The 25953-nt window shown below is 40.7% G+C and overlaps 1 protein-coding gene across 2 annotated transcripts in view; it reads left to right on the forward strand.

Annotated features, from left to right (window-relative positions):
- LOC138961442 (transient receptor potential cation channel subfamily A member 1 homolog) overlaps positions 1-25953 on the forward strand; it is a 71918-nt gene that overhangs the window by 17855 nt on the left and 28110 nt on the right. For both annotated transcript variants that reach the window (XM_070333090.1, XM_070333091.1), the window contains 13 exons: positions 1472-1678; positions 4920-5141; positions 9909-10002; positions 10810-11005; positions 11743-11926; positions 14107-14214; positions 16774-16862; positions 19546-19692; positions 20709-20820; positions 21787-21923; positions 22929-23050; positions 23510-23698; positions 24273-24370. In XM_070333090.1, the coding sequence (XP_070189191.1) occupies positions 1472-1678; positions 4920-5141; positions 9909-10002; positions 10810-11005; positions 11743-11926; positions 14107-14214; positions 16774-16862; positions 19546-19692; positions 20709-20820; positions 21787-21923; positions 22929-23050; positions 23510-23698; positions 24273-24370 (1905 nt within the window). The remainder of the gene's footprint in view (positions 1-1471; positions 1679-4919; positions 5142-9908; positions 10003-10809; positions 11006-11742; positions 11927-14106; positions 14215-16773; positions 16863-19545; positions 19693-20708; positions 20821-21786; positions 21924-22928; positions 23051-23509; positions 23699-24272; positions 24371-25953) is intronic.

The following is a 25953-nucleotide window of genomic DNA, read 5'->3' on the forward strand; positions in this document are numbered from 1 at the left end:
CACTCACTCACTGTTCTGACACAAATGTCTGAGTTAGTGATAAGATTTTGTGTGTTCAAATTAGAAAAACAAATATTTCACGAAAGTACAATTTTTTAAATTTTTATTTGCAGTAAATGATATTGCTTTCAGACATTTTTTTTAATAGTTGTAGATTAACTTTAAGCATGTGTTTATAATGGTGCTGCTTTGTATGTGTGTGTTAGTGTATATGAGTGTGCACATTTGAGTATGATAGTCTTTCAAGATCTCAACTTAGCGGAGGTTAAAATTAAACTTGGCCCCTCTCCCTCTCCCAATCGGAAATCTTTGCTGTGCCTTCCCCATCCTCGTGTGCCTGCAATACTTGTTTTTTTCCCGTCAGTGTTTTCTTTATTTTGTTTACGATGTTGTTGCTTAGCCATTATTTAGGCACTTGCAGAGACAGGCAGATTCAAGCTAATGTGGCTGCAAGCACCATTGCAACCTTGTGGCTGATCGTGAAGTTGATTATTTGTCGCCTCTGCCGTATAAATAAGAGTCATCAAAGAGATCAGTTTCAACCTGTCCGTTTTTAGTGCAGTATGCGGTGTTATAAAGGGTTGTCCAGTTGGGTGCAAACCACAACCATGTAGTCACTTAGGTAGAGATTAATCAAATCAGTGAAACAGTTAATGAGTTCACGTGTGTACACTGCAGATCTGTGGATTTTTTTGTGACAGATTTTTTTGTGTCAGTGATTTAGTAACACTTTATTTTCTGATTTTGTTCCTATGTTTTCAAGGTGGTTTTTTTTTGTTTTTTTTGCGGTGTTTTTCCTCAGCAGGATTGTGTGTGTGTGTGTGTGTGTGTCAGTCTAACTCTCTGTCGGTCTGTCTGTTCGTTTGTGTGTTGAAGGAGAGACAGAGTAACTTGTGAACACTTTTTTTGACTGCTGTTATTCATTCCTGTGAACTATAAACCGTAAAACAATGTTTGCAGTTAATTTTTGAGGTCAGTCCAGGAGCAAAAGCGATTAATCCAAAAATGGAGAAAGATGATGAGCAGTTACTGTGTGAATTTGTTATTATACCCATGGAGCCTAATTTGTTATTATACCCATGGAGCCTAATTTGTTATTATACCCATGGAGCCTAATTTGTTATTATACCCATGGAGCCTAATTTGTTATTATACCCATGGAGCCTAATTTGTTATAATACCCATGGAGCCTAATTTGTTATTATACCCAGTCACCTGGTTGTCACGACATATATCACGCTACTGGCTCAGTCTGTTTGGTCGGTTCCGAATACCTCCGATGGATGCGAAAACCTATATGACTGTTTTTCTTTATTTTTCTCTCTGTTAATTCACCAGTGGCTGTGTAACATGTGTTACGGAATTGCACCAGTGTAAGGGTTAACGGCATCCCTTTGTTGAAACAGTATGAGTCGGAGTATATGCACCCTGATATTAATCATTATACAAAAATGTATTATTGTGTTTTCAGCCAGGACTTAATGGCATCCCCTTGCTGGAACAGTATGAGGCAGAATTCGGTCAGGCTACGGAGAGCGTCATCAGTTATCTCATCAGCAAAGGGGCAGACACCAATGCTCGGGATATCTACGGGCAGACTCCACTTCACTTCGCTGCCATGCGAGGCAACGAAATCGCGTGTCGTGACCTGCTCTCCATCCGTGGAATTGAAATTGAGGTGAGGATAAATTGTGGCGATTGTTTCTTGATACCTCTGTGTTTCAGGCCCCCATTTCTCGTCCCAACCCCACTCACCCCCCCCCCCCTTTCCCCCCCCCCCTTTACCTGACTTAATCTCTCCCAGCCCCCAATTCTCCAATGTATATGATGTTGTGACAAAAGGTCGTGGCAAAAAGAGTAGAAAAATCAAAAATCAAAAAATATTTTTTGACACAAGTGCATTTTTATGCTGAATGTTTCATATTTTCATTACATAAAATAAAATAGGAAAAGATAGTTTGGTCAGCGGGTTCTGTAGAATAAGCATATTTTGTTAACAATCTGACAGATGTTGGTCGTGATGCTGGACATACCATTTGATTGATTTACCTCCATAAATGAAACTTCTGCAATCCAAATACCTTTTATAAATCAAAAGAAAGTACAACACCAGTGAATTACACGCAAACAATTCCAAAACCAACTTACATTATTTATTTTTTATACATGATGTTTTGTCCAACATCACGACCGACATAAACATCACATTTCCGTTTGATGTGTTTACAAAATAAATGACAAAAGAACACTTCTGTCAGTTAAAATCAAGGATATGTAATTCCTTTTACATAAAAACACACACAAAAGAGCTCACAAACTTCAAATTACCATGATCATGGCACTTTTTGAGTCGGTTGTGATGATTAGGCGATGGACAAACTTGATGCTTGTCATTTCATTTTCAACAAAAGAGAATACAAAAACAATTTTGGGGGGCTATTACCTTAACTACTACAGATCTAGTATTTGCAAAAAAACATAAAGGGGACTGGAAGAGCCTTTGTTACGATGACTGTGCTTAATCTTATGGTCGGTTGTGATGACATAGCGATGGACAAACAAAATTAAACATAACACTTAAAGTTAAAACTAAAAGACAGACAACTCTTTTTCTGTCTTATTTTGCATTCTCTCTCTCTCTCTCTCCATATATAATACTAATAATATGCAAAACAAAACCCATAAAGAGGACTGGAAGAGCCTTTGGTTTATGGCTTAGCATGTTATCGTAGCGAACGTTCGCAAGCTCTTTCCTCTGTGCAACTCACGACAGGCCTGGAAAAAGTCATAATTAATTTGTAGCTTAAGTTAAATAAACTGAAAATGGGAAAATGCTGTAGAGTGGGAAAGCATCTTAAATGCACCTTCATCAGCGATGATCAGGATTCTGCAGTAATCTGGACTACAACATAAATTGTTTAGGCTACGTTAATTCAAAAACGTTAATTCAATATAAGTTATAAGCCCATAACTATAGCTTATGTAACTCTGTAAGCAATCACACACACACACATACACACACACACACACACACACACACAGAGCCTGCACTGACAGTGACACCCAACATTTTTTTTTTTACTTAAAAGTTAAACTGAGTTTTTAGGCCATGACCTACTGGTAGGCCTACTACAACTAGTGTCGTCTGATAATCAATTGACAACTGACCTACTTCTTTACTACTACTTTAAAAGAAGGGAAAACAGCTTACAACAACAACAAAAATTCCAAAAAATATACCAAAGAAATGTAAGGTAAGTTGGTTATGACAGTGAACATAGCATGTTTGTCTTCTGGAGAAGTCATCACAACCGACAGTAAACTATGTGTGAATTGGAAATATTCATGCAGAAATTCATTCAGTTGCTTGTCGTCAATAATTAGCTGCTGTACAAAACATCGAACGAACATTTTCAAATTGTTTGCTTTCTCGAAACAGCCGTGAATTACATTTCGTATGTCGGTCATGTTCGGTTGTGACTTTGGACATACAAAATAATTTGTCCTCTCTCAGCTTTTTACCTATCGCACTCATTCGATGAGCGCGAACAACAAACAGAGAGCAGTGTGTCGTATTTTGATGCGCTCTGTTTCGTTTGAATAACATGCAAATTCGAAATGAGTTCAATGAAAAATTATTTCTAACAGATTGTTTGTCGGTTGTGATGTAGATGTCGGTTGTGACGTCAACTTGTAATTCAGAAAATACGGACAAACGAAGCTCTTTTACCTTCCCTTCTTCGACGCGCCATTTCCAAGAAAAACAAGCCTCGGTTTGAAATCAGTTGGGAGCGATGCTATTAAAACGTACGATCGGAAGTCAACGGAGAGTGTCAGTTGTTGAAAAATTCGTGATTGTTTGGTTGTGACGTCCGGACAAATGATTCGATGCTTAGCAAATTATTCGGCATATCTCTGTCATGTTTGTAAATTTCAAATGCCCAGCGATCTCAACTAATACATTAATTCTTTTTGTGTTCTGGAAACTGCAAAAGTTCGGACCGGAGCATAGATGATACATACACACGATGTCAAAACATCGTTGTCACTTCGGACAAACATCGTCACAACCAACAACCTGAAGTTAATTTCTCCGTTTCTAATTAAATATTTTTATATAGAAGCAGGTTTGTTTACACACATATTGATTTATTATTCTTATTTCCAGATTTACAATGCAGTTTGGTTTTGTGCATTAAAAAGAGTGTTCTGGGTTGATAACAAAAGTATGAGTTCATACTTATTGGTTTCGGCGGGAAATTTTTCCGCAGTTTTTCACTTTCATCGTAGATTTAATTCACAAAGCTGTTGTTAAAACACACAATTTTATCGTAGGTATCTCTTCATCCTATTTTCAATCCAACAAACAAACACAGACACATACATGTTTTTGATAATGTTGTTTAATTGCTTACAAACACACATGGGGTCTGGAGCACGACCTTTTGTCACAACATCATTTGTTTTGTTGTTTTTCAATATAAGTCTCACAGAAGTAGGGATGATTTGAAAAGACAATTTAAAAAAAAAAGTATTTGAATGGTGACTGCCCTTTTCAAAGTTGACTTACTTTCAGTCAAATCTGCACTAAAAGATTAGAGTCAGGTTTAAAAAAAAGAGTAAAATAATGGAGTCAGGCATACAGTAAATACAAATGTATACTTTGTTGTACATGAGCCTGAATTTGTGTTACATTATTTGCTTTGTTGTTGAAAGAGATAATTTTCCATGGGCACATGTGCAGATTTTGTATGTGTGTGGGGGATGGATGGGTGCACATGAATGCAATGAAAAAATTAAGGTCAATGAAGTAAAAAATGAATCTTTCTTGGTTTTGAGTATTGATGCTGCAACGTTGGTAGTCCCCCGTTTCGTATGAACGGTAATATAATAGCATTCTGCCTCATTGTATTTCCTAGGCTCAAGATAAGCAGGGCATCGCCCCTCTCCACATGGCAGCCATTCACAACCAGGTGGAAGTGGCCAAAATGCTGATTGAAGCGGGAGCCAACCTCCGTTGTATCGACCTTGAACAGTGCACCCCGCTGCATTACGCTTGCGCAGAGGGCAACATGGATTTGGTGCAGGCTTTGTTTGAGGCCGGTGCCAAGACTCCGGAGGCTTGGGTCATGATTTCTAATGTGAGGAAACTTTTTTGGATTACTTAGTTGATTGATTCATTAGTTTATTGATAATATAGGATGGGAATCAAAATGGTCTGCAGAGGTTTGAGTAGAAGCGGAACAAAAAACAATAGGTTGATTGACTGATCCGTTTTAAAATCAATGGGCTATTTTGACAATTTGTTCTGTCTTTCTGCCTGTTGCTGGGCTGCGGTATAAGGAATTTAAAATACATTCTAGTATTAACAGTAACACTCCCATCAACCATCAGAGATGTGATGTGTCCAGGATTTTTTAATGTATATTGGGAGAAATCATTCTTCCACTTGAATACATACCATCATCATGAACTCAGGTCAAAAATGAGTTACTTTCCTTCGGGTCTCATTCTATCCTTGACAGGATGCCTTGGTTTTCTTTCTGTGGGTAAGAAATCGATTTTTTACATATTTAGATCTTTTCGTAAAGTGTTATGGATATCAGACCTGTTTACCAGTACGATTTGGGCGTATTTTGTACGCCAAATTATTATCGGTACGCAAATACGCGACACACGCACAAAATACGCCTAAGAAAAAGTCTAGAATACGTTTTCCGGTGTTGGTGTGCTGATTACGGAATGGTACAACTGATACCGGTTTCGGTCGAAGCCGGGAGATAACGATGACAGCGAGTCTTCAGCTGTGGAAACCTTGTTCAGTTGTTGGCACGTGCGATCGTCTGGACATTCGTGGCAAAATGAAGCGGAAAAATGTGCCCGTTTCGGATGACTGTACCAAGTCTAAACAGCAGAAGCAGCAGATTTTCTTGGAGAAATATAAGAAAGAGCCAGGAACTGTGGAGTCTACTATGGGGGAAAAGTCATGCACACTGCAAGTATTGTAAATCAGATTTCTCCGTTGCCCATGCTGGGAAATATGACATCGAACGACACTGCAGTTCCAAAACTCACCTGGACAAGGTTTTTTTAAAAAAATTTTTTTTAACATTTTACATTGTTTAATGAGGAAAAAGCCATACTAACACGTGACAATAGCACAGTTTGTCAAAGGTATTAACCGTTGGTGTGTGTGTGTTTGTGTGTGTGTGTGTGTGTGTGTGTGTGTGTGTGTGTGTGTGTGTGTTTTCAAATATAGCAACAGCTTTCACGCTCTAGTTAAAATGAAAAGACTGTTTTCATACAATATCCTAAGACATGTCGGGCACTATTTTTCAGAGAAGAGTGAAGGGTGTAGCTGTATGCGAATCTTTGACGTCACTGGTTTGTAGTGAATCTATGGATGTCATCATGCCTCAGTGATTGTATCTCTATTCTATACAATGGACCTTTGTGACTTTATGCTGCGAAGTTTGTACAATATGACGACACAAAGAAACAAGATGTTCCTTGTGGATACTATTTCAACAGGATGTTCCTTGTGGATACTATTTCAACAGGATGTTCCTTGTGGATACTATTTCAACAGGTTGATCAGTGATTTGAATTAGGCATGAGGGGGAAAGTACTGTAGTTTTCAATCGAGATTCATTTCTAACATCATAAGGCCAACAACAAGCAAGCATACAACCAACACACCAACTAACCAACTATCCCGCGTCACCAACTAACAAACCAACCAACCGACAGATCAACCCAGGTCACCTTACGACAACCACCCAGTTACGCAAGCAAGCAAACAAACACATAATGAAGCAAACAAAAGGAAGTAAGCAAGCAAACAAAAAAGTATACAAACAAAGAACAACAACAAAACGTGCGTTATATGGACTCTTACCCCAGTCATCATAACTATACATCTCACTGTGTATGTATTTGATCGACGCTTGGCACCATTGCCCAATGCACACTCTACATTGTTTGTGTACTGTGGAGAAAAAAGTTTTTGTCAGATCGCTTTCTTACTGCATAGTGCACTTGAGATGAGCATCCCTCCCTCCCCCGGCTCTCAACCCGCCGTCATGGTTAATATCATTCCCTCCCTAGCCTGTGTCTGTGTTAGAGGAAACGCGGAAGCTCAATTCTGTCTAACCTAACTTATTTGGCGTAGACTGCAACAGGCCTAAGAAGTCTTACTGTCATTTTAATAAATTATGCTTACGTTCAATTTTGTAATAACAGTGAAACGCACTTGCTGGACCTGGACAAGGTTGCTGCAAAGAAATCCGCTGAAAGCTGCCAAGGAATTATGAAGTTCATTCGCAAAGCAAATCCTGCCAGAAGAAAAGGCTGTAGTCCGCGCTGAAGCAATGTCAACCGCAGAAGTTATTTCACGAACTTCATCTTTTCATTATCAATCTGTTTGGAAGACACTGGTTATAATGCTATAAACTGACAGGTAAATAAAATTGTTTCATCCCTGTTGTATTGGAAGGAGTTAAATGCTGAAGGTGTTCACAAGACATGCTATTCTTACACAAACACGTTTGCACCCACGCGTACATTTTCCCTAGCCCATATGGGTTTGCTTGCAAAGTACACCAACTTTTTGAAAAATACACTCAACTTTTTGGGAAAGTACTCTTGCCTCGGGTTTAGGGTAAACAGGTCTGGGATATAAGCAGATTCGCGATCGTCGATAATGATTTTTCATGGTGTTGCGTAATTTTTAAATTACAAAGGAATTGATATGTAAGACAGTTTCAAGCGAGCTATTTTTCGCGGCTGTATTTACTGTGCAAACAACTCTAAATATGGCAAAAGTTTTCACGTGATAATCAACCGTTTGGTTTCGGCGCTCGCTGGAGCAGACAATTTTTTTCTGTAACCAGTTGCGGTCTCGAATAGCAGCTAGCATCTGCTGAAGGGACATTAAAACCCAAAAACCTGTAACCAGTTGACAGTGATGCAACCATATATTACGGTCTCCTTCCGGCAGCAGTCCCAAAATTTCAACGTGTTTTGACCTAAGAACGATGTCTTTATCGTAACTGTGAAGAACAGAACGGAGATCCCTGTCGAAGTCGGCCAATCTGCAATCATTTTCGTCTCGCAAACTCTGCTCGCGAACAACATATGGGAGATAACTCTGTATTCTTGTTTTGATAGATTCGCGTGGGACTTTAGCGTCTGGTTAGAGAGACAACTGGCGATAGCCGTGGAGCGCTGATTATCAGAATGACATACCGTCACTCACTAGCCTGTCTGCAGTCTGTTCTGTGCAGAGTGGGAATGTTTTGCTGAATTATTTTTGCAGAAAGGTGTCAGCTACAAATCAGTTCAGCAAGAAATGTCCGCTCTGCACAGAAAGGTGTCGGTTACAAATCAGTTCAGCAAGAAATGTCCACTCTGCACAGAAAGGTGTCAGTTACAAATCAGTTCAGCAAGAAATGTCCGCTCTGCACAGAAAGGTGTCAGTTACAAATCAGTTCAGCAAGAAATGTCCGCTCTGCACAGAAAGGTGTCGGTTACAAATCAGTTCAGCAAGAAATGTCCACTCTGCACAGAAAGGTGTCAGTTACAAATCAGTTCAGCAAGAAATGTCCGCTCTGCACAGAAAGGTGTCAGTTACAAATCAGTTCAGCAAGAAATGTCCGCTCTGCACAGAAAGGTGTCAGTTACAAATCAGTTCAGCAAGAAATGTCCGCTCTGCACAGAAAGGTGTCAGTTACAAATCAGTTCAGCAAGAAATGTCCACTCTGCACAAAAAGGTGTCAGTTACAAATCAGTTCAGCAAGAAATGTCCACTCTGCACAGAAAGGTGTCAGTTACAAATCAGTTCAGCAAGAAATGTCCGCTCTGCACAGAAAGGTGTCGGTTACAAATCAGTTCAGCAAGAAATGTCCACTCTGCACAGAAAGGTGTCAGTTACAAATCAGTTCAGCAAGAAATGTCCGCTCTGCACAGAAAGGTGTCAGTTACAAATCAGTTCAGCAAGAAATGTCCGCTCTGCACAGAAAGGTGTCAGTTACAAATCAGTTCAGCAAGAAATGTCCACTCTGCACAAAAAGGTGTCAGTTACAAATCAGTTCAGCAAGAAATGTCCGCTCTGCACAGAAAGGTGTCAGTTACAAATCAGTTCAGCAAAAAATGTCCACTCTGCACAGAAAGGTGTCGGTTACAAATCAGTTCAGCAAGAAATGTCCGCTCTGCACAGAAAGGTGTCAGTTACAAATCAGTTCAGCAAGAAATGTCCGCTCTGCACAGAAAGCCTCCGACTGTTGAGTTTTGGTATGCATCTAGGTGGAAGGACGCTATCATCCCATATCACAGCCTGGATACATCTAGGTGGAAGGACGCTATCATCCCATATCACAGCCTGGATACATCTAGGTGGAAGGACGCTATCATCCCATATCACAGCCTGGATACATCTAGGTGGATGGACGCTATCATCCCATATCACAGCCTGGATACATCTAGGTGGAAGGACGCTATCATCCCATATCACAGCCTGGATACATCTAGGTGGAAGGACGCTATCATCCCATATCAAAGCCTGGATACATCTAGGTGGAAGGACGCTATCATCCCATATCACAGCCTGGATACATCTAGGTGGAAGGACGCTATCATCCCATATCACAGCCTGGATACATCTAGGTGGAAGGACGCTATCATCCCATATCAAAGCCTGGATACATCTAGGTGGAAGGGCGCTATCATCCCATATCACAGCCTGGATACATTTGTGGTGGTGTGCATGATTGCTAGCACTGTACCATTAATGAGTTACTTGTCATTTCATATGGTCAGGCTTCAGAGACTGATGGACAACAGCTGGCATATTAAACCGCCCATCAACTGTACTTGAGGTTGTGAATACAGTGTTCTGTGCCTTGTTTCAGATGGTGACAGATCAGGATGTAGAGGGCAGCACCTGTCTCCACGTTGCCGTGGACAACGGACATTATGAGACAGCCAAAACGTGCTTGGAGAAACGTGAGAGTTTTTTGTTTTTATTTCAAACGGTGAATGTTCTGGGTTTTTAAAAAGATATAAAGTGCCCTTTTTCCTTAAAACCACCCAGATGAAATGCAACAGTAGCTCCCACCTGTACACCCCCATCCCCGTTTAGTTTTTTCAGACTGCTAAAAATCTAGAACTGTTGGTATTAAAAGGGAAGAGACATCTTAAAATGTAGGTAATGTTACGAAATCCATGATAAGAACCACTGAGACAATAGAGTCTGACAAATTTGGGAAGTCTTGAAAGGAAGGTTCTGTTGTCTACCTATACCCGTGTGGCTTGGAATAATAGGCCGTGAAAGGTAAATATGCGCCGAGATGGCTGCAATCTACTGGCCTTATATAAAATTCCATCTCACACGGCATCATTGCAGAGCGCCTAGAACTGTACCCACGGAATATGCGCGATATAAGACTCATATTGATTGATTGTAGTGTAACACGGATCCTCTATGTGTGTTGTAATTAAATGTGCAAGATGATAGCTCTGATTTTTTCCCATGTGTTGCAAATTTAGCAACAATGAAATCACCAGTTTGTTTTTAAGTGTTGTGTAGTATGACCTGTAGACCATTTCCAAACAGTGCTTGCAATACTTTTTCTGTTTTGTTTGCCAAGCACGTCAATGTGGGGCGTTAAATCGTGCAGTGGAATTCCCTTTTAAGACTCCCTCCTTTTTAATACCTGATTTTCTCAGATTTTTGTAGGTCTTAAAAGGGGGGTTCCACTGTATGAAAAAACACACCATAAATGTGAACAATGCTTTGTGTGTAATTTTCAGGAGCTGAGGTGAACCGACCCCGCAAGCACTACATGTACCCCCTGCACCTGGCGGCCATGTCAGGTGACATCCGTATCGCTCGCCTGCTGGTGGAGAACTCGGCTCGCATCGATGTGGTCAACGATGAACAGGCCACCGCCCTGCACAAAGCGGCCGGCTTGAACCATGTGGAGGTGGTCAAGTTCCTTGTGGACAGGTGAAGATTGCACTTTTTTCTCCCTCACCTGTCTGTCTGTGTGCTGTCTGTGTGTCTGTGTGGTCAACGATGAACAGGCCACCGCCCTGCACAAAGCGGCCGGCTTGAACCACATGGAGGTGGTCAAGTTCCTTGTGGACAGGTAAAGTATGGAAGGGCAGGAATATTAAGTTCATTATGTGTTTTGCATTTGACCCCCCACCCCACATACCCCCGGGGTTTAGACCTCCAACTATTTGAGCAAATCAGGTCTTGAACGGGAGGGAACATTTCCCACAAAACAGTCCAAATCACCCAACACAGTCCAAATCACCCAACACAGTCCAAATCACCCGACACAGTCCAAATCACCCAACACAGTCCAAATCACCCAAAACAGTCCAAATCACCCAAAACAGTCCAAATCACCCAAAACACCCAAACCGGAGAGCAGAAATCTGGCCTGCTGACACACCAGTGGGGGACAAACTCTACGGCCTTGTGGAGACCCTTCAGCGGACTGTAGCATTTGTGAGGAGGAAAGGGGTGCCTGTCTGAGCGAACAAAGAAGAGAGAAAGGGAGGGAGTTTTCAGATGGAGGTCAATTTACTATTTTGTTTTTGTTTAGATGAAAGCAAAAACAAACCTTCTTTCATTTGACAAATAGTAACTCAAGTGATATCCGGGTTGAAATAATGCTGTCGCTAATCTGCAACATTGGAGCGGTATGGGTTAAATGTTGACTTCCCTCATTGCAGAGGTGCTCGAATTAACCGCCGTGACAAGGATAACTACACGCCCCTGTTGCTAGCGGCAACATACGGCCACGTGGAGACCGTAGAGCTGCTGGTGCAGAAAGGCGCTGACTACACGGCTGTGGACAAGTACGACAAAACGGTCATTTACCTGGCTGCCGAGGAGAACAAACTGGCTGTACTGGAGGTGAGAATATTCGATAGAGTGGTACCTGCTATGAAAGGACACCCTTGGGACCATCTGAACGTGTCGCTACATTGCAGGTGGCCTGTCATGACAGGTATATTTTGGTAATAGACTAAGGGACGCCAGAACGTGTCCTTTTAAGGGAGGTGTCCTCTCATCAGAGGGGCCACACATTGCAGGTACCACTGTGAGAAAACTTTGATGTTGGTGTTCATGGAAGCATGGAGAATTATGTCCATGCACTGCTACATGGGTGAAACTAGCCCGTCAATTGACTGAAATCCGTCAATCTGAAAATAAGTCTGACGGAAATTCCGTCAATCCGCAATTTTGAAAAAAGAAAAAAAAGAGAGAGAGAAAAAAAAACTCGAAACTACTTGCGGAACGCGTTTTCGAACTGCTATAGTGAACCGGTTGCAGTTTGCCTGGAAACGGAAGCGCTTTTGCCCGTGCTCGCGGTAAACCCCGTAGGTGAGGTTTCTTTGCTTTCGGATTCGCTCTGCATCACGATTAAAAAAAAAAGTTCTCTCGTGTTTTGGCAGGCATTACGAAGTGGTGACACGATTTCTGCGACAAAGATGCCGGTTTTGACGGAAAACGCACGGACAGATCTTATTGATGCTGGTCTAGCCAACAAATGGCGATGGGACTGGTTGGAGTTCATGAAACTAAAACTGTGTGTGATAAGTTTGGTGCTTGAAACTCAAGTGCTTTTCCTTGAGAACTTTGCACTACAGTGGAACCCCTCTCTAGCGACCTTGAAAATGTTGACAAAAATCGGTCCTTATGGAGGGGGGTCCTTACAGAGGGAGGGGGCGGGGCCACAAAGAAAGTCACCTCAGATTTTCTTAAAAAAAGAAAACAGAGAAGTTTGAGTTGCTGACGACCGTTTCCTCAAGCAAACTGCTTCGATTTCATGTTTGACATTGTGGATGGTGTCCACCAGTTCTGGTGCACTCAGATCTCAGTACCCTGGCCAAGTTTCCTCTCAAGACATCAAAGAGACCGCGCCATAGGTTAAACTCGGTCACTGACCCGGATGCAGGAAGTGTTTCCTCTCTCAGATATGAAAGGGGAACCACCTCTCGTAGCTAAAACTGGGTCAATGACCCCTGGGAAGAAGGTCAGTGCCTATAAACAAGGCCACCCAGCTATCACAATGGACCTGCCTTTGATCTCGATGATTGGTTTGTGATGTTTACTCAGCCCACCCAACCATCACACCTCTCAGCGGTTTAGTGCCTTTTGTCAGTGATGGGTTACGCTGACTGAGAGTCTTGGCTTTGTCTGACAAAGTCGTTGCACAAGCTGTTAGTTCGGTCCTTAGACGTTACAGCGGGGTGGTCGCTACACTGGTGACAACTATATAAGGAAACACATCGGTTAAAAAAAAAGGGTCGTTGTGGCGGGGTAGTCCTTAGAGAGGGGGTTCTTAGAGAGGGGTTCCACTGTATAAGAGATGCTACTCCTTAGTTGCTACTTTGTGCAGTGCTACATCATGCTGTTTGCATGTGTGACATTCTGTTTCATCATTTATTTCAATGCCTGTCTGGCAATGTTTGCTTCTTATATTAAATTAAATATTTCGAACTTTTATTTCTGTTGTTCAGTTGTTCACTTTCTATTTCATGTAGTATGGCTGTTGTCAATGTTAATTGTTATCAATTGTGTCGTTGTGTTGGAAGATGCAAGTGTGAAAGGATACACAAAAAAATGATTACTTCTGTGAATTGTTTTGATTTTGTTTACCCTTTTTACCAAATCATTAGAATCTGAAGGTATTTTTTTGACCTGCATGATAGTGTATTTTTTTGCCAGGAAAGGGCACAAAATCACAATGAATAATGCAAAAATTCGTTTTCGGCCGGGGGGCGTTGCCCCCCTGGACCCCCTAACGGGGCCCTGCCCCGTACCCCGCCAGGGCCTGAGCGGCCCCTGGACCCCTGCCTCAAAAAAATTTCAGTCAATTTGATTTTCCTAGGTTTCACCCATGCTGCTATATATTGCTCAAAGGACAAGCACAAAGGTAAAAAATAGAAAATTGTATGAATACAGTAATCAATTGAAGAGTTGCAGTACAGTACCACGTGAAGGAGCAGAAACCAAACAACCAAATCTTCCCGTAGCCTACACTTAAATACATACATCATGTGAAGAAAGTTGTGTGTGTTTGTGTGCAGAAACTGCTGTCTTATCCTCAGTTGAAGCGCTTGATCAACGTGACAGATCAGTACGACTCTACTCCACTGCACATTGCTTCCCAGCAAGGTTATTTGGATGTCGTCAAGGTATTGTTACATTATAATCTCTCTCTTTCTGCGTGTGTGATTGTGTGTGTGTGTGTGTGTGTGTGTGTGTGTGTGTGTGTGTGTGTGTGTGTGTGTGTGTGTGTGTGTGTGTGTGTGTGTGTGTGTGTGTGTGTGTGTGTCTGACTGACTGACTGACTGACTGACTGACTGACTGACTGACTGACTGACTAGTTGATTTTTACGTGATCTTAGGACTAAATTGGCTTATATTGGGACAAGTAGAGTTAATATGCTATGTAATTACATAATAATGACGCGCTTACCTTAGTAAGTGAAGTCTGGGATTTTATCGACCACAATGTAAAGAGGAAAGGGATCCCGCAATCGCTCTCACTTGACCATATTCCTTTCGGAATTGTGGGAGATAAAATAGAAAGCGTGCATGTGTGTCTGCTGTTGTGAATGCCTATATCTACAGCGTTATCATAAATATATTTAACTTATAAGGCTATTTTAAAAGAAAATATGCATTTTTTTAAGGTGTAATTTCTTTTTTGTAAGCTTTTTTGGGGGAAGAAAACGCTAATGGTTTGTGATGCATGCCTTCTCCTGCATGGTCGTGACTCTGTCAAAAACTTTTAAAAAAATTAACTCTTTTGCTGGAGACATATTAATATGTTGGATATAATTTATAACATATATGCAAACCTCTCAAAAGTTTTCACCAATCATCATGAAAGAAACAAGACTCTTACTGTATTATAGTCCTGAAAGTACGGTACTGCTGAATGGTAGAGGAACACAGAAATCTGTCTGTCTACTTATCTGAAACGGTGAAAGAAGTTTACTTTCCAAGAATACAGTGGAACCCCTGTTTTAAGACCCGGTTCTTTCAGATTTTTAGTTCATAACCTCTGTAAATGTTACCCCCATGTTAATGACTCCCTTCTTTTTAAGACCTAATTTTCTCAGATATTTAACCTCTGTAAATACTACTAAATGTACCCCCATGTTAATGACTCTCTTCTTTTTAAGACCTAATTTTCTCAGATATTTAACCTCTGTAAATACTACTAAATGTACCCCCATGTTAATGACTCTCTTCTTTTTAAGACCTGATTTTCTTAGATATTTAACCTCTGTAAATACTACTAAATGTACCCCCATGTTAATGACTCTCTTCTTTTTAAGACCTGATTTTCTTAGATATTTAACCTCTGTAAATACTACTAAATGTACCCCCATGTTAATGACTCTCTTCTTTTTAAGACCTGATTTTCTTAGATATTTAACCTCTGTAAATACTACTAAATGTACCCCCATGTTAATGACTCTCTTCTTTTTAAGACCTAATTTTCTCAGATATTTAACCTCTGTAAATACTACTAAATTTACCCCCATGTTAAGACTCCCTTCTTTTTAAGACCTGATTTTCTTAGATATTTAACCTCTGTAAATACTACTAAATGTACCCCCATGTTAATGACTCTCTTCTTTTTAAGACCTGATTTTCTTAGATATTTAACCTCTGTAAATACTACTAAATGTACCCCCATGTTAATGACTCTCTTCTTTTTAAGACCTGATTTTCTTAGATATTTAACCTCTGTAAATACTACTAAATGTACCCCCATGTTAATGACTCTCTTCTTTTTAAGACCTGATTTTCTTAGATATTTAACCTCTGTAAATACTACTAAATGTACCCCCATGTTAATGACTCTCTTCTTTTTAAGACCTGATTTTCTTAGATATTTAACCTCTGTAAATACTACTAAATGTACCCCCATGTTAATGACTCTCTTCTTTTTAAGACCTAATTTTCTCAGATATTTAACCTCTGTAAATACTACTAAATGTACCCCCATGTTAATGACTCTCTTCTTTTTAAGACCTGATTTTCTTAGATATTTAACCTCTGTAAATACTACTAAATGTACCCCCATGTTAAGACTCCCTTCTTTTTAAGACCTTATTTTCTTAGATATTTAACCTCTGTAAATACTACTAAATGTACCCCCATGTTAATGACTCTCTTCTTTTTAAGACCTGATTTTCTTAGATATTTAACCTCTGTAAATACTACTAAATGTACCCCCATGTTAATGACTCTCTTCTTTTTAAGACCTGATTTTCTTAGATATTTAACCTCTGTAAATACTACTAAATGTACCCCCATGTTAATGACTCTCTTCTTTTTAAGACCTAATTTTCTCAGATATTTAACCTCTGTAAATACTACTAAATTTACCCCCATGTTAAGACTCCCTTCTTTTTAAGACCTTATTTTCTTAGATATTTAACCTCTGTAAATACTACTAAATGTACCCCCATGTTAAGACTCCCTTCTTTTTAAGACCTAATTTTCTCAGATATTTAACCTCTGTAAATACTACTAAATGTACCCCCATGTTAATGACTCTCTTCTTTTTAAGACCTAATTTTCTCAGATATTTAACCTCTGTAAATACTACTAAATGTACCCCCATGTTAAGACTCCCTTCTTTTTAAGACCTAATTTTCTCAGATATTTTGAGGTCTTACGAGGGGGGTTCCACTGTAATGTAAACCTTGTATGTGTGTACTTGTGATGTACAGTTGTTGCTGGAGAATGGTGCCGACATTGACAGCAAGAATGAAGAGGAGCAGACGCCTGTACACTTGGCCGCCAAGTTTGGCCGTACAAAGTGAGTGGCTGAGCTTACTCACTTCTTTATCTGTTAGTTTCAATATCAAATAACCAAAGGGAAGTAAGCGCTCTAAATGCATACGGCATGTGTAATGGAGTAAGCGAGAGTTATACGGAACCAATCTCCTGGCACCTGAGAATAACAAGCATTGAAATGAACAAGCAACTTTCATTCTCTAAATAGTGCTCTGCCTCATTTGTGACAGTCCATCACAAAATCAGTCTTAAGTCGAAATTTGGATGATTTGAGTTAGTTATTATTTTGAAATTGTTAGTCTTTCCTGGATGTTTAGAAAAAAAAATTAAAGCTCTAGGTCAATAAATAACGATATTACGGCCATTTTTATGAAAGAAGTTGACCGGCGGCCATTTTGAGAAATCGGGCTTGAAAGTTTTGGAAGGCACCAGCTTCACATTTTCCTTAGCAACGGGGGTTGAAAATTAACCTCACCCTTCCAAATGTTGCACAAGTGTACTTTGATCTTTCATGCATCATTTAAATGCAAAACGAAGGGTTAAAAGAACAATTATCACCATTTTTGAAGGCTTTGTTTACATCATACATGTGGAGGAAAACGGTCAAATACAGGTCATACACATCAGCAAACATTTTCACTGTCATTATCAGGAATAAAGAGGTTACATGCATCTCACCTACGTTTTTGTCCATTAGTTTGACAAACACTTGAGCAGAATCAACTTACTTGTATCAGTCACTTTGTTGGCATCGAATAGGAATACGTACAGATCAGAATGTAGATCCCAAACACAGGAACTCCTCCACTGTGACAGTCTGTTCATCACAAAAGCTCTTGCACATCAATGTTGACACCACCTCCAACCTCACCTTTATACATGTCACATGTCTTGCACTGAGAGCTGTAGAGCTACAATTTCCTCCGGATCAAACTGGGTGATACATCCACGACGAGTATTTCTGGGTGCAGCGTCGGGAACTTTAATCTGTTTGCAGCCAGTTCCATTGGCTTTGCAGCAACGAAGGCGAGTTCTCTCGAGCACATCACAGCCCTGTTGCAATTAACGAACTGCAGCATGCACCTCCATCACATCTCCTCTACAACTCGCCTCAACTACGTGTGTTCTTGCAGTTGATGCAGTGCCATTAGAAACGCCAACGGTGTTTTTCAACTTTTGACACTGACGAGCGGACGGTCTGTCTCCTCTTCGTCCGCATATTCAGCAAGCGTCACATATTTCGGCATGAGAATCGGAGTCACTGAATCCAGCAACGTCTTCGGCAAAGAAATCCAACAACAAATCTTGGAGTTCGTGGTTATTTTCAAGCGAATCGCAGTTGAGAAGCGCTGTCAATCGGCGTACGTCAGTCATTGTTTTGGTTTCGTTCAGCGAACGGAAATCATACTGTGTTACTTCCCCCTGGACTGATTTGACCAATGAGGAGGCCGTTGCTAGTCCTTTTTGGAAGGCAGACAAAGCTGATTGGTTCAATCTTAAAGTTTGTTTACGTCACGATTTCCTTATTTGGAGGAAGTGGACGGGTCTTTTTAACCACTGCACAGCAGGGCGGGAAAGCTGATGCAATAAGCTTTCCGACGGTACCAAACTTGTTGGGGCCCTGTCAGGGATACACTAAGCAAATTATCGGTCAAAGTGAGGCATTTTGATGTCATGCTGGACTTTTTTGATGAATGTATTGCATTTAAATCCAATAATTTAACTATTTAGCGATTGATTTTGGCATATTTGTTTGGTTGTCATGTAATTTGGAGTCTACAGAACACGTTTCTGCAAAAAAGTGAATTTCACCCAGATAGACCCTCAGTGCCTTTTCCTCGAACTAGCTCGCTTTCGTCTGGTGCGACTTAAGACTGGTTTCGTGGTGGACCGTCACATTTGGTAAAGATTATTTTTGTTAGTTTCAGTAGTTCAAATGATGTTTTATTTCGTTCCTGAAGTACACAGTTAACTATTTGCAACAGCTTTCACAGAGAGTCGTTCCCCTTCACACAAAGCTGATCTCCTCCAATATGTTGTTTTTTAAAACTTTTTTTGATAGTGCTTTTCAAAACATAAAGAATATGGTTACAAAAGGTGATAGAAAGTGTGTGTGAGGATGTGTGTGTGTGTGTGTGTGTGCGCACAACTTTATACAACTGTGTGTGTGTTTCTGTGATTGCTTCGTGTACACTACATTGGGGTATGCACGTTAAAGATCCCACGATTGACAAAAGGGTCTTTCCTGGCAAAATTGCATAGGCGTAGATAAAAATGTCCACCAAAATACCCGTGTGACCTGGAATAATAGGCCGTGAAAGGTGGATGCAGCGCCTATAGGCTGTTGATCTACTGGCCGATGTGAATGCGTGATATATTGTGTAAAAAATTCCATCTCACACGGCATTAATAGGTAGCATGCGCCTTGAGTCGCTTTGTGTGGTGAGATACATGCGCGATATAAATCCTCGTAAATAAAAAAATAAAATAAATAAAATTGCATCTGCATTCACTTCCAATCAGGAGTCCATTGCTGTTTTCACAGTGTCTTTGTAATAATCCTGTATGAGAGAGTGTTGATGCATATTCGACCCCAAAATTCTTTCATCTATATATAGCTTGTACTTTCTGTCCACTCTAGCATTGTGTGTTAGAAAAAAATCTGCAGAGATTGGCTAACATTTGCTGTTTTCTGTCCATTTTAGCATCGTGCGTGAGATAGTGCGCAGAGACAAGTCAGTACTGAATGACGAAGATGAAAACTCCAACACGGCCCTTCACCTGTCCGCGCAGTTTGGACACAACAAGGTGGCTGCCATTTTGCTGGAGCTTGGAGCGGACGTATCGGCACGGTCAGTGTTCTTTAGACTTTGTGTGTGTGTGTGGGGGGGGGGGGGGGGGAAGGGTGGGTTAAAATGAACCTTTATATGTGTGCCAGGCTTGAGTACTCTCTTCAGATCTGAGATCATCCAAGGAAAGTGACAATATGAGGAACATTTGAGCCTGAGAAAGTAGTTTTCCTCGAAGCCATCTTTCTGAGTCTATTTCTACATCCACTTTTCAGTATTCAAGTTGCCTTTAAAATTGCTAAATTTTGCATCTGGATATTGCTGTTTGTCCCCCTGGAGTTGGAAAGTATTGTTCATTTGTTGGTTGATTTATCTCTTGTTCTTTGTAAATCTCAAACAGACACAAATTTTACAGTATCAAAGAGTCAAGGGGAAGTAACTGTGTTGATAACAGAACCTATGCTTGCATGTTAAGTTGAGCTTTTCAAGTCTGAGCTTAAAAGTTGATTTATCTCTACACTTAGTTCTGCTCTAGCTGTAGCTGTGTTATTTTAGATAGTGCTTCAAAATCGTCCATAGTAGAAAAAATAACAAGTAAATGCGCAGATCATCATATTTTGATTTTTCAGTTCTTAGAAAAAAATAGTGATAATCAGAGTTGTTCCCAGGCTTTGTTTGGTCTTGGGTCACTGACACATACTTTTTTAATCTGACACATTGATCTCACCTCTGGCTGGTCAACCATATGATAGTTTTGACATGAATGGGGTCTCCTCACCATCCATTTTCCTTCTAAGCGGGCAAAGGCAGGACATTTGGACCTGAGCGTATTTTTAATCTGAGGCTATGAACAGAACTGTGGTATACACTTTGCTTTTAATCATTCGTGCTTTGTTTATCATGATACAGTGGTACCTCTGCTGTAAGACCTCATAAAATCTAAAAAAACAAATTGGTTTTAAAACAGAGTCTAAAAATGTGAGGTCTTATAAAAGATGTTTCTAAAAGAGAGGTTGCACTGTACTAGAAACAACTACAGCCATGCCACGAGTTACTGTTTTATATACACGTGTTCACAGAAACTACAACCAGTGGACACCTCTGGATCTGGCCGCATCCAAGGGCTGGACCAAAACTTGCAGCGTTCTTCTGGAAAATGACGCACCTGTTGACCCCACCGACAAAAACAAGGTGAGACTGAGAATTTTCTTTTGCCTGGTCCAGATTGTTCATTTGTTTTCTTTAGATTTGAATCTTTTGTGAAAATAGTGTATTTGTTACTTCAATTTTTCTGAATGCTAATGATTACTTGACAAGGTAAGTACCAGCTGAATTTTCAGAATAAAAAACCAGGAGGGCATTTTGATTGTGCATTGTTAGAAATGGATCTGTTTTTGGATATTTTAGTAAAATAAAATGTTTTCTTCAAGAGCTTATACTTTAGTTAGCATCACAAGGGGTTACAAATTAATGTAATTTCTTTTTAAACTTTTTCCCATTCTTCATGGAAATGATAATTGTTCTCCCTTCTTCTCCTTATTTTGCTTTGTGATTTGAAAACAATTTTTTTACCTCAGATTTTCCTCTTCTAGACCCCACCCCCAACCCCTACCCTTCTCCTTCTTTATGCTTCTGTCCAAGTTAGGGTAACTGTTGCATAGATAAATATTGCATGTAAGGACATTATCATGGGTGTTACTCTTCCAGCTTTTGCCGGATTTCCGGTTTTTGAAAAAATCTGAAGCCGGAAATTCCGGTTTTCTGGGTTTTCAAAAAAAAAAAAAAAAAAAAGCTTCGTTTCGCTAAGTTGAAATAACGAGCAGCGGTTCCGATCCGACTTTTGACACCGGTTCGCGTGCATTCTCGGTTCGCTCCCTTGGATTTGCCGCCATCTTGCTTATTATGATTTGGTTTTGTCGGTGTCCAGAAACTTTCTTTCAAACTTGAGCATTTTGGACCCCTGCCTTTCAGGTTTTTTGATTTTTCCCAGTAACACCCATGCATTATGTTTCAACATGTTTTGCTATAATTCATAGGGTGCCTGGTAGCTCAATTTGTAGATCACAGGCTCCAAACCGGGCCAGGACAGACACAGGTCAGCTTTATGTGCAATTAATGTGTAGAAATGGTTTAATTTCTGTACTCTGTCATCTGCAGGTCACCCCTCTCCACCTTGCTGCACGCTACGGTCACCCCCGCGCTGTGGAGCTGCTCTTGGACTGGGAGGCTGATGTCGGTCTGGAGGACACTGAGGGCCAGAACTGCCTGGATCTCGCTATAGAGAATAACCACTCGTGAGTGTGTGTGTGGGTGTGTGTGTGGGTGTGTTTGTGTGTGTGTGTGGACTTGGAGGCTGGTGTCAGTCTGGAAGACATAGAGGGCCAGAACTGCCTGGATCTCGTTATAGAGATCAACCACTCGTAAGTGTGTTCGTGTGTTTGTGTGTGTGTGTGTGGACTTGGAGGCTGATGTCAGTCTGGAGGACACTGAGGGCCAGAACTGCCTGGATCTCGCTATAGAGAACAACCACTCATGAGTGTGTTCGTGTGTTTGTGTGTGTGTGTGTGTGTGGGTGTGTGTGTGGGTGTGTGGGTGTGTGTGTGTGGACTTGGAGGCTGGTGTCTGTCTGGAAGACATAGAGGATCAGAGCTGCCTGGATCTGGCAATAGAGAACAACCATGCGTAAGTGTGTGTGTGTGTGTTCGTGTGTATGACTGAGAGGCTGATGTCAGTCTGGAAGACACTGAGGGCCAGAATTGCCTGGAACTTGCCATAGAGAACAACCATGCGTATGTGTGTGTGTGTGTGTGTGTGTGTGTGTTTGTGTGTGTGTTTATGTGTGTGTGTGTGTGGCGAAGGGGGGGGGGAGCAGGGGATGATGGGATGGTAGTGGTTGTTGTTGTGGTTATAGTGACGGCACAGAGGGCATGAACTGCCTGGATCTCACCATAGAGAACAACCACTCATGATGCTATCTTTCTGACTGTGTCACTCCATCTTTCTGTGTTTTTATGTGTTGGGACTTTTGTCTTGACAACCTCTCGTCGGCTGTGTGTATGCATGTGTGTTTCTGTGGGTCACTCCTTTTGTCTGTCTGTGGGGGAAGTGTGTGTCACAATTCTTGCGTAGAGCCCTCTTGTGAAGCAAAAACAGAGGAATGGGGGAAGCAGTGACCCTATTTTTAGCACAGTGTTCAGGCTTTTTTCTACACATACATGGCAAGTGAATCAAGTTGGAAGCTGTGCTGTTTGTGTTGTTTTTGTGGATATCTATCAATGGTTTTTATATTGTGTTTGCAGCAACGTGGCCATGCGGATCATCAACTCAGATGTGTGGCAGCAGGCACTGAGAAACTCCACAGAGGACCCTGTCACTGGCAGGATTGACACCCCCATGAGGAAACTCATCAAGAAGATGCCTGGTTGGTAGCAGATAGAACAGTGGCTGTGGAGAGAGTTAAAAACACAGACTGATGCATGTTTGAGTGTGCACATAATTATGCATGCTTGGCACCCACACATACATTCATAGTAACACATACATTCATAGTAACACGTTCGCCAGCACATATGCACATTGGCCAACGCACGCATGAATGCACGCACACACACTGAAACACAGTGACACACAGTGACACACACACACACACACACACACACACACACACACACACACACACACACACACACACACACACACACACACACACACACACACACACACACACACAGTCTCTGTCAGACTTGAAAGGGGGAAAGTCATAAATCAAGGCTGGGTCTCTACAGTGAAATGGGTATTCCACTGAATTTACACTCTATTCATGCTCTCTTCAATCACTCATCAGCGTGTCTTTTTGACTGTACTCATGTTTACTGCACAGACGTGGCAGAGCGATGCTTTGATCGCTGCCTGAACTACGGACAAGAGAAGAACCCAGAACGTCCACTATACGAGATCACGTTCAACTATGAGTTTCTTGACGACACCTACATGCCATGGATTCACGCCGAGTACAGGAAGCGCATGCGATCTGATGACACCAGTTCAATGAGCGACACTTCTTCTCTGGGTAAAACTCGTTTGTGTGTTCTTGTGTGTGTGTGTGTGTGAATGTTGGTCCTGCATAGCCATATAGGCTGAAGGGACATTACAAAACAACAACCATGTGTGTGCGAGTCTCAGGGCCTTTGGTTAATATCATCAGTCCAGTAATCCTGGAGTGGAATGTTAGATTTTACATAACATTTAAAGAACATCCTCTGGAATCAACCACTAACCCCCACCGCCCGCCCGCCCCCCCCCCCTACCACCACCATCACCACCACACCATTGCAGGTTGTGCTCTACTGTTTAGATTAATTTTGTTTTTAACATGTTTACAATGTTTAAAATGTTTCAATAAACTGTAACATATTCAATGAGCTTTCTCCACAATTGCAATCTTTGTGTGCATAGCCTTTGCTTTAGAGAAACTTTTCAGTAAAAACAGCACACTTTTTGTATTCCATTCATGTGATGTTATTCATAAATTGTAACAATTTTCAAGAAATGTTCTCAATAATTACTGTCTTTGTTTGCATAACTTTTAAGAAACACATTTGGTAGAAAAGGCTTTGACTTTGTAAATATATTCATGTTTTCAGGGAGTGTCTTCGACGAGGATGATCGTCTGCTGCCTTCAGCCAGACCTTATTCTTCAGACTCCAATTTTCTGAAGAAGAACTCTCCTCTCTACATCATGGTATGTCGTGTTGTGTCGTTTTCCTGATGTTTTGTCTACAGTGGAACTCCCATTTGAAGATCACCCGATTTAAGATTAGCTGCCTTTTTCAGATTTTCTGTTCTTGACATGTGTAAATGTACATCCTTTTTACATTTAGTCAAGTTTTGACTAAATGTTTTAACGTAGAGGGGGAATCGAGACGAGGGTCGTGGTGTGTGTGTGCGTGTGTGTGTCTGTGTGTGTGTGTAGAGCGATTCAGACTAAACTACTGGACCGATCTTTATGAAATTTGACATGAGAGTTCCTGGGTATGAAATCCCCGAACGTTTTTTTCATTTTTTTGATAAATGTCTTTGATGACGTCATATCCGGCTTTTCGTGAAAGTTGAGGCGGCACTGTCACGCCCTCATTTTTCAACCAAATTGGTTGAAATTTTGGTCAAGTAATCTTCGACAAAGCCCGGACTTCGGTATTGCATTTCAGCTTGGTGGCTTAAAAATTAATTGATGACTTTGGTCATTAAAAATCTGAAAATTGTAAAAAAAATTAAGAATTTATAAAACGATCCAAATTTATGTTTATCTTATTCTCCATCATTTGCTGATTCCAAAAACATATAAATATGTTATATTCGGATTAAAAACAAGCTCTGAAAATTAAATATATAAAAATTATTATCAAAATTAAATTGTCCAAATCAATTTAAAAACACTTTCATCTTATTCCTTGTCGGTTCCTGATTCCCAAAACATATAGATATGATATGTTTGGATTAAAAACACGCTCAGAAAGTTAAAACAAAGAGAGGTACAGAAACGCGTGCTATCCTTCTTAGCGCAACTACTACCCCGCTCTTCTTGTCAATTTCACTGCCTTTGCCATGAGCGGTGGACTGACGATGCTACGAGTATACGGTCTTGCTGAAAAATGGCATTGCGTTCAGTTTCATTCTGTGAGTTCGACAGCTACTTGACTAAATATTGTATTTTCGCCTTACGCGACTTGTTAAGACCTGATTTAACTCATTCGCTGCGCAGCTAAATTTCCCCTGTGTTCCCTGCCAACGCGCGATTTAGAGCCATTTTGAAAAAAATATTAAAAATCAACAACACAAGATAACCTTACATACCTTATGTTTTTGCAAAGTTTGAAACTTACTCTTTTAGAAAATATATGAAACATTTGAAAGTACATACCTTTTGTTGTCTTCATATCCACGCAAAATATCCAATTTGAAGCAAAACAAAAAAACTTTCTACGTCATGGGTTCATCATACACAATGTCATGATCGACACTTGCATTGCCCGAATCATCACCCAAATGATCGTCCATTGGCACAAAATCGTCACCAGAATCTAAAATATCATCTCCACTATCATCATCACTGAGGTCAAGATCAGAACCGTACTGAATAACACGTTCTAGCACTCTTTTCAAGTTACTACGTCTCAGCAGAACGATCCGCCATCTTGGAAAAGTCAAAACACGTGGGTCGCACACCGTCAACAAAATTTTTATTAATCCCAACAATTTAAGGGAAGGAACTGTTTACAGTGAATGGTACCACTGTAGACAGATAGAAGTTCATTGCAGGGGTTG

The sequence above is a fragment of the Littorina saxatilis genome, linkage group LG3 (assembly GCF_037325665.1).
Source record: "Littorina saxatilis isolate snail1 linkage group LG3, US_GU_Lsax_2.0, whole genome shotgun sequence".
In the NCBI taxonomy this organism is placed as follows: Eukaryota; Metazoa; Mollusca; class Gastropoda; order Littorinimorpha; family Littorinidae; genus Littorina; species Littorina saxatilis.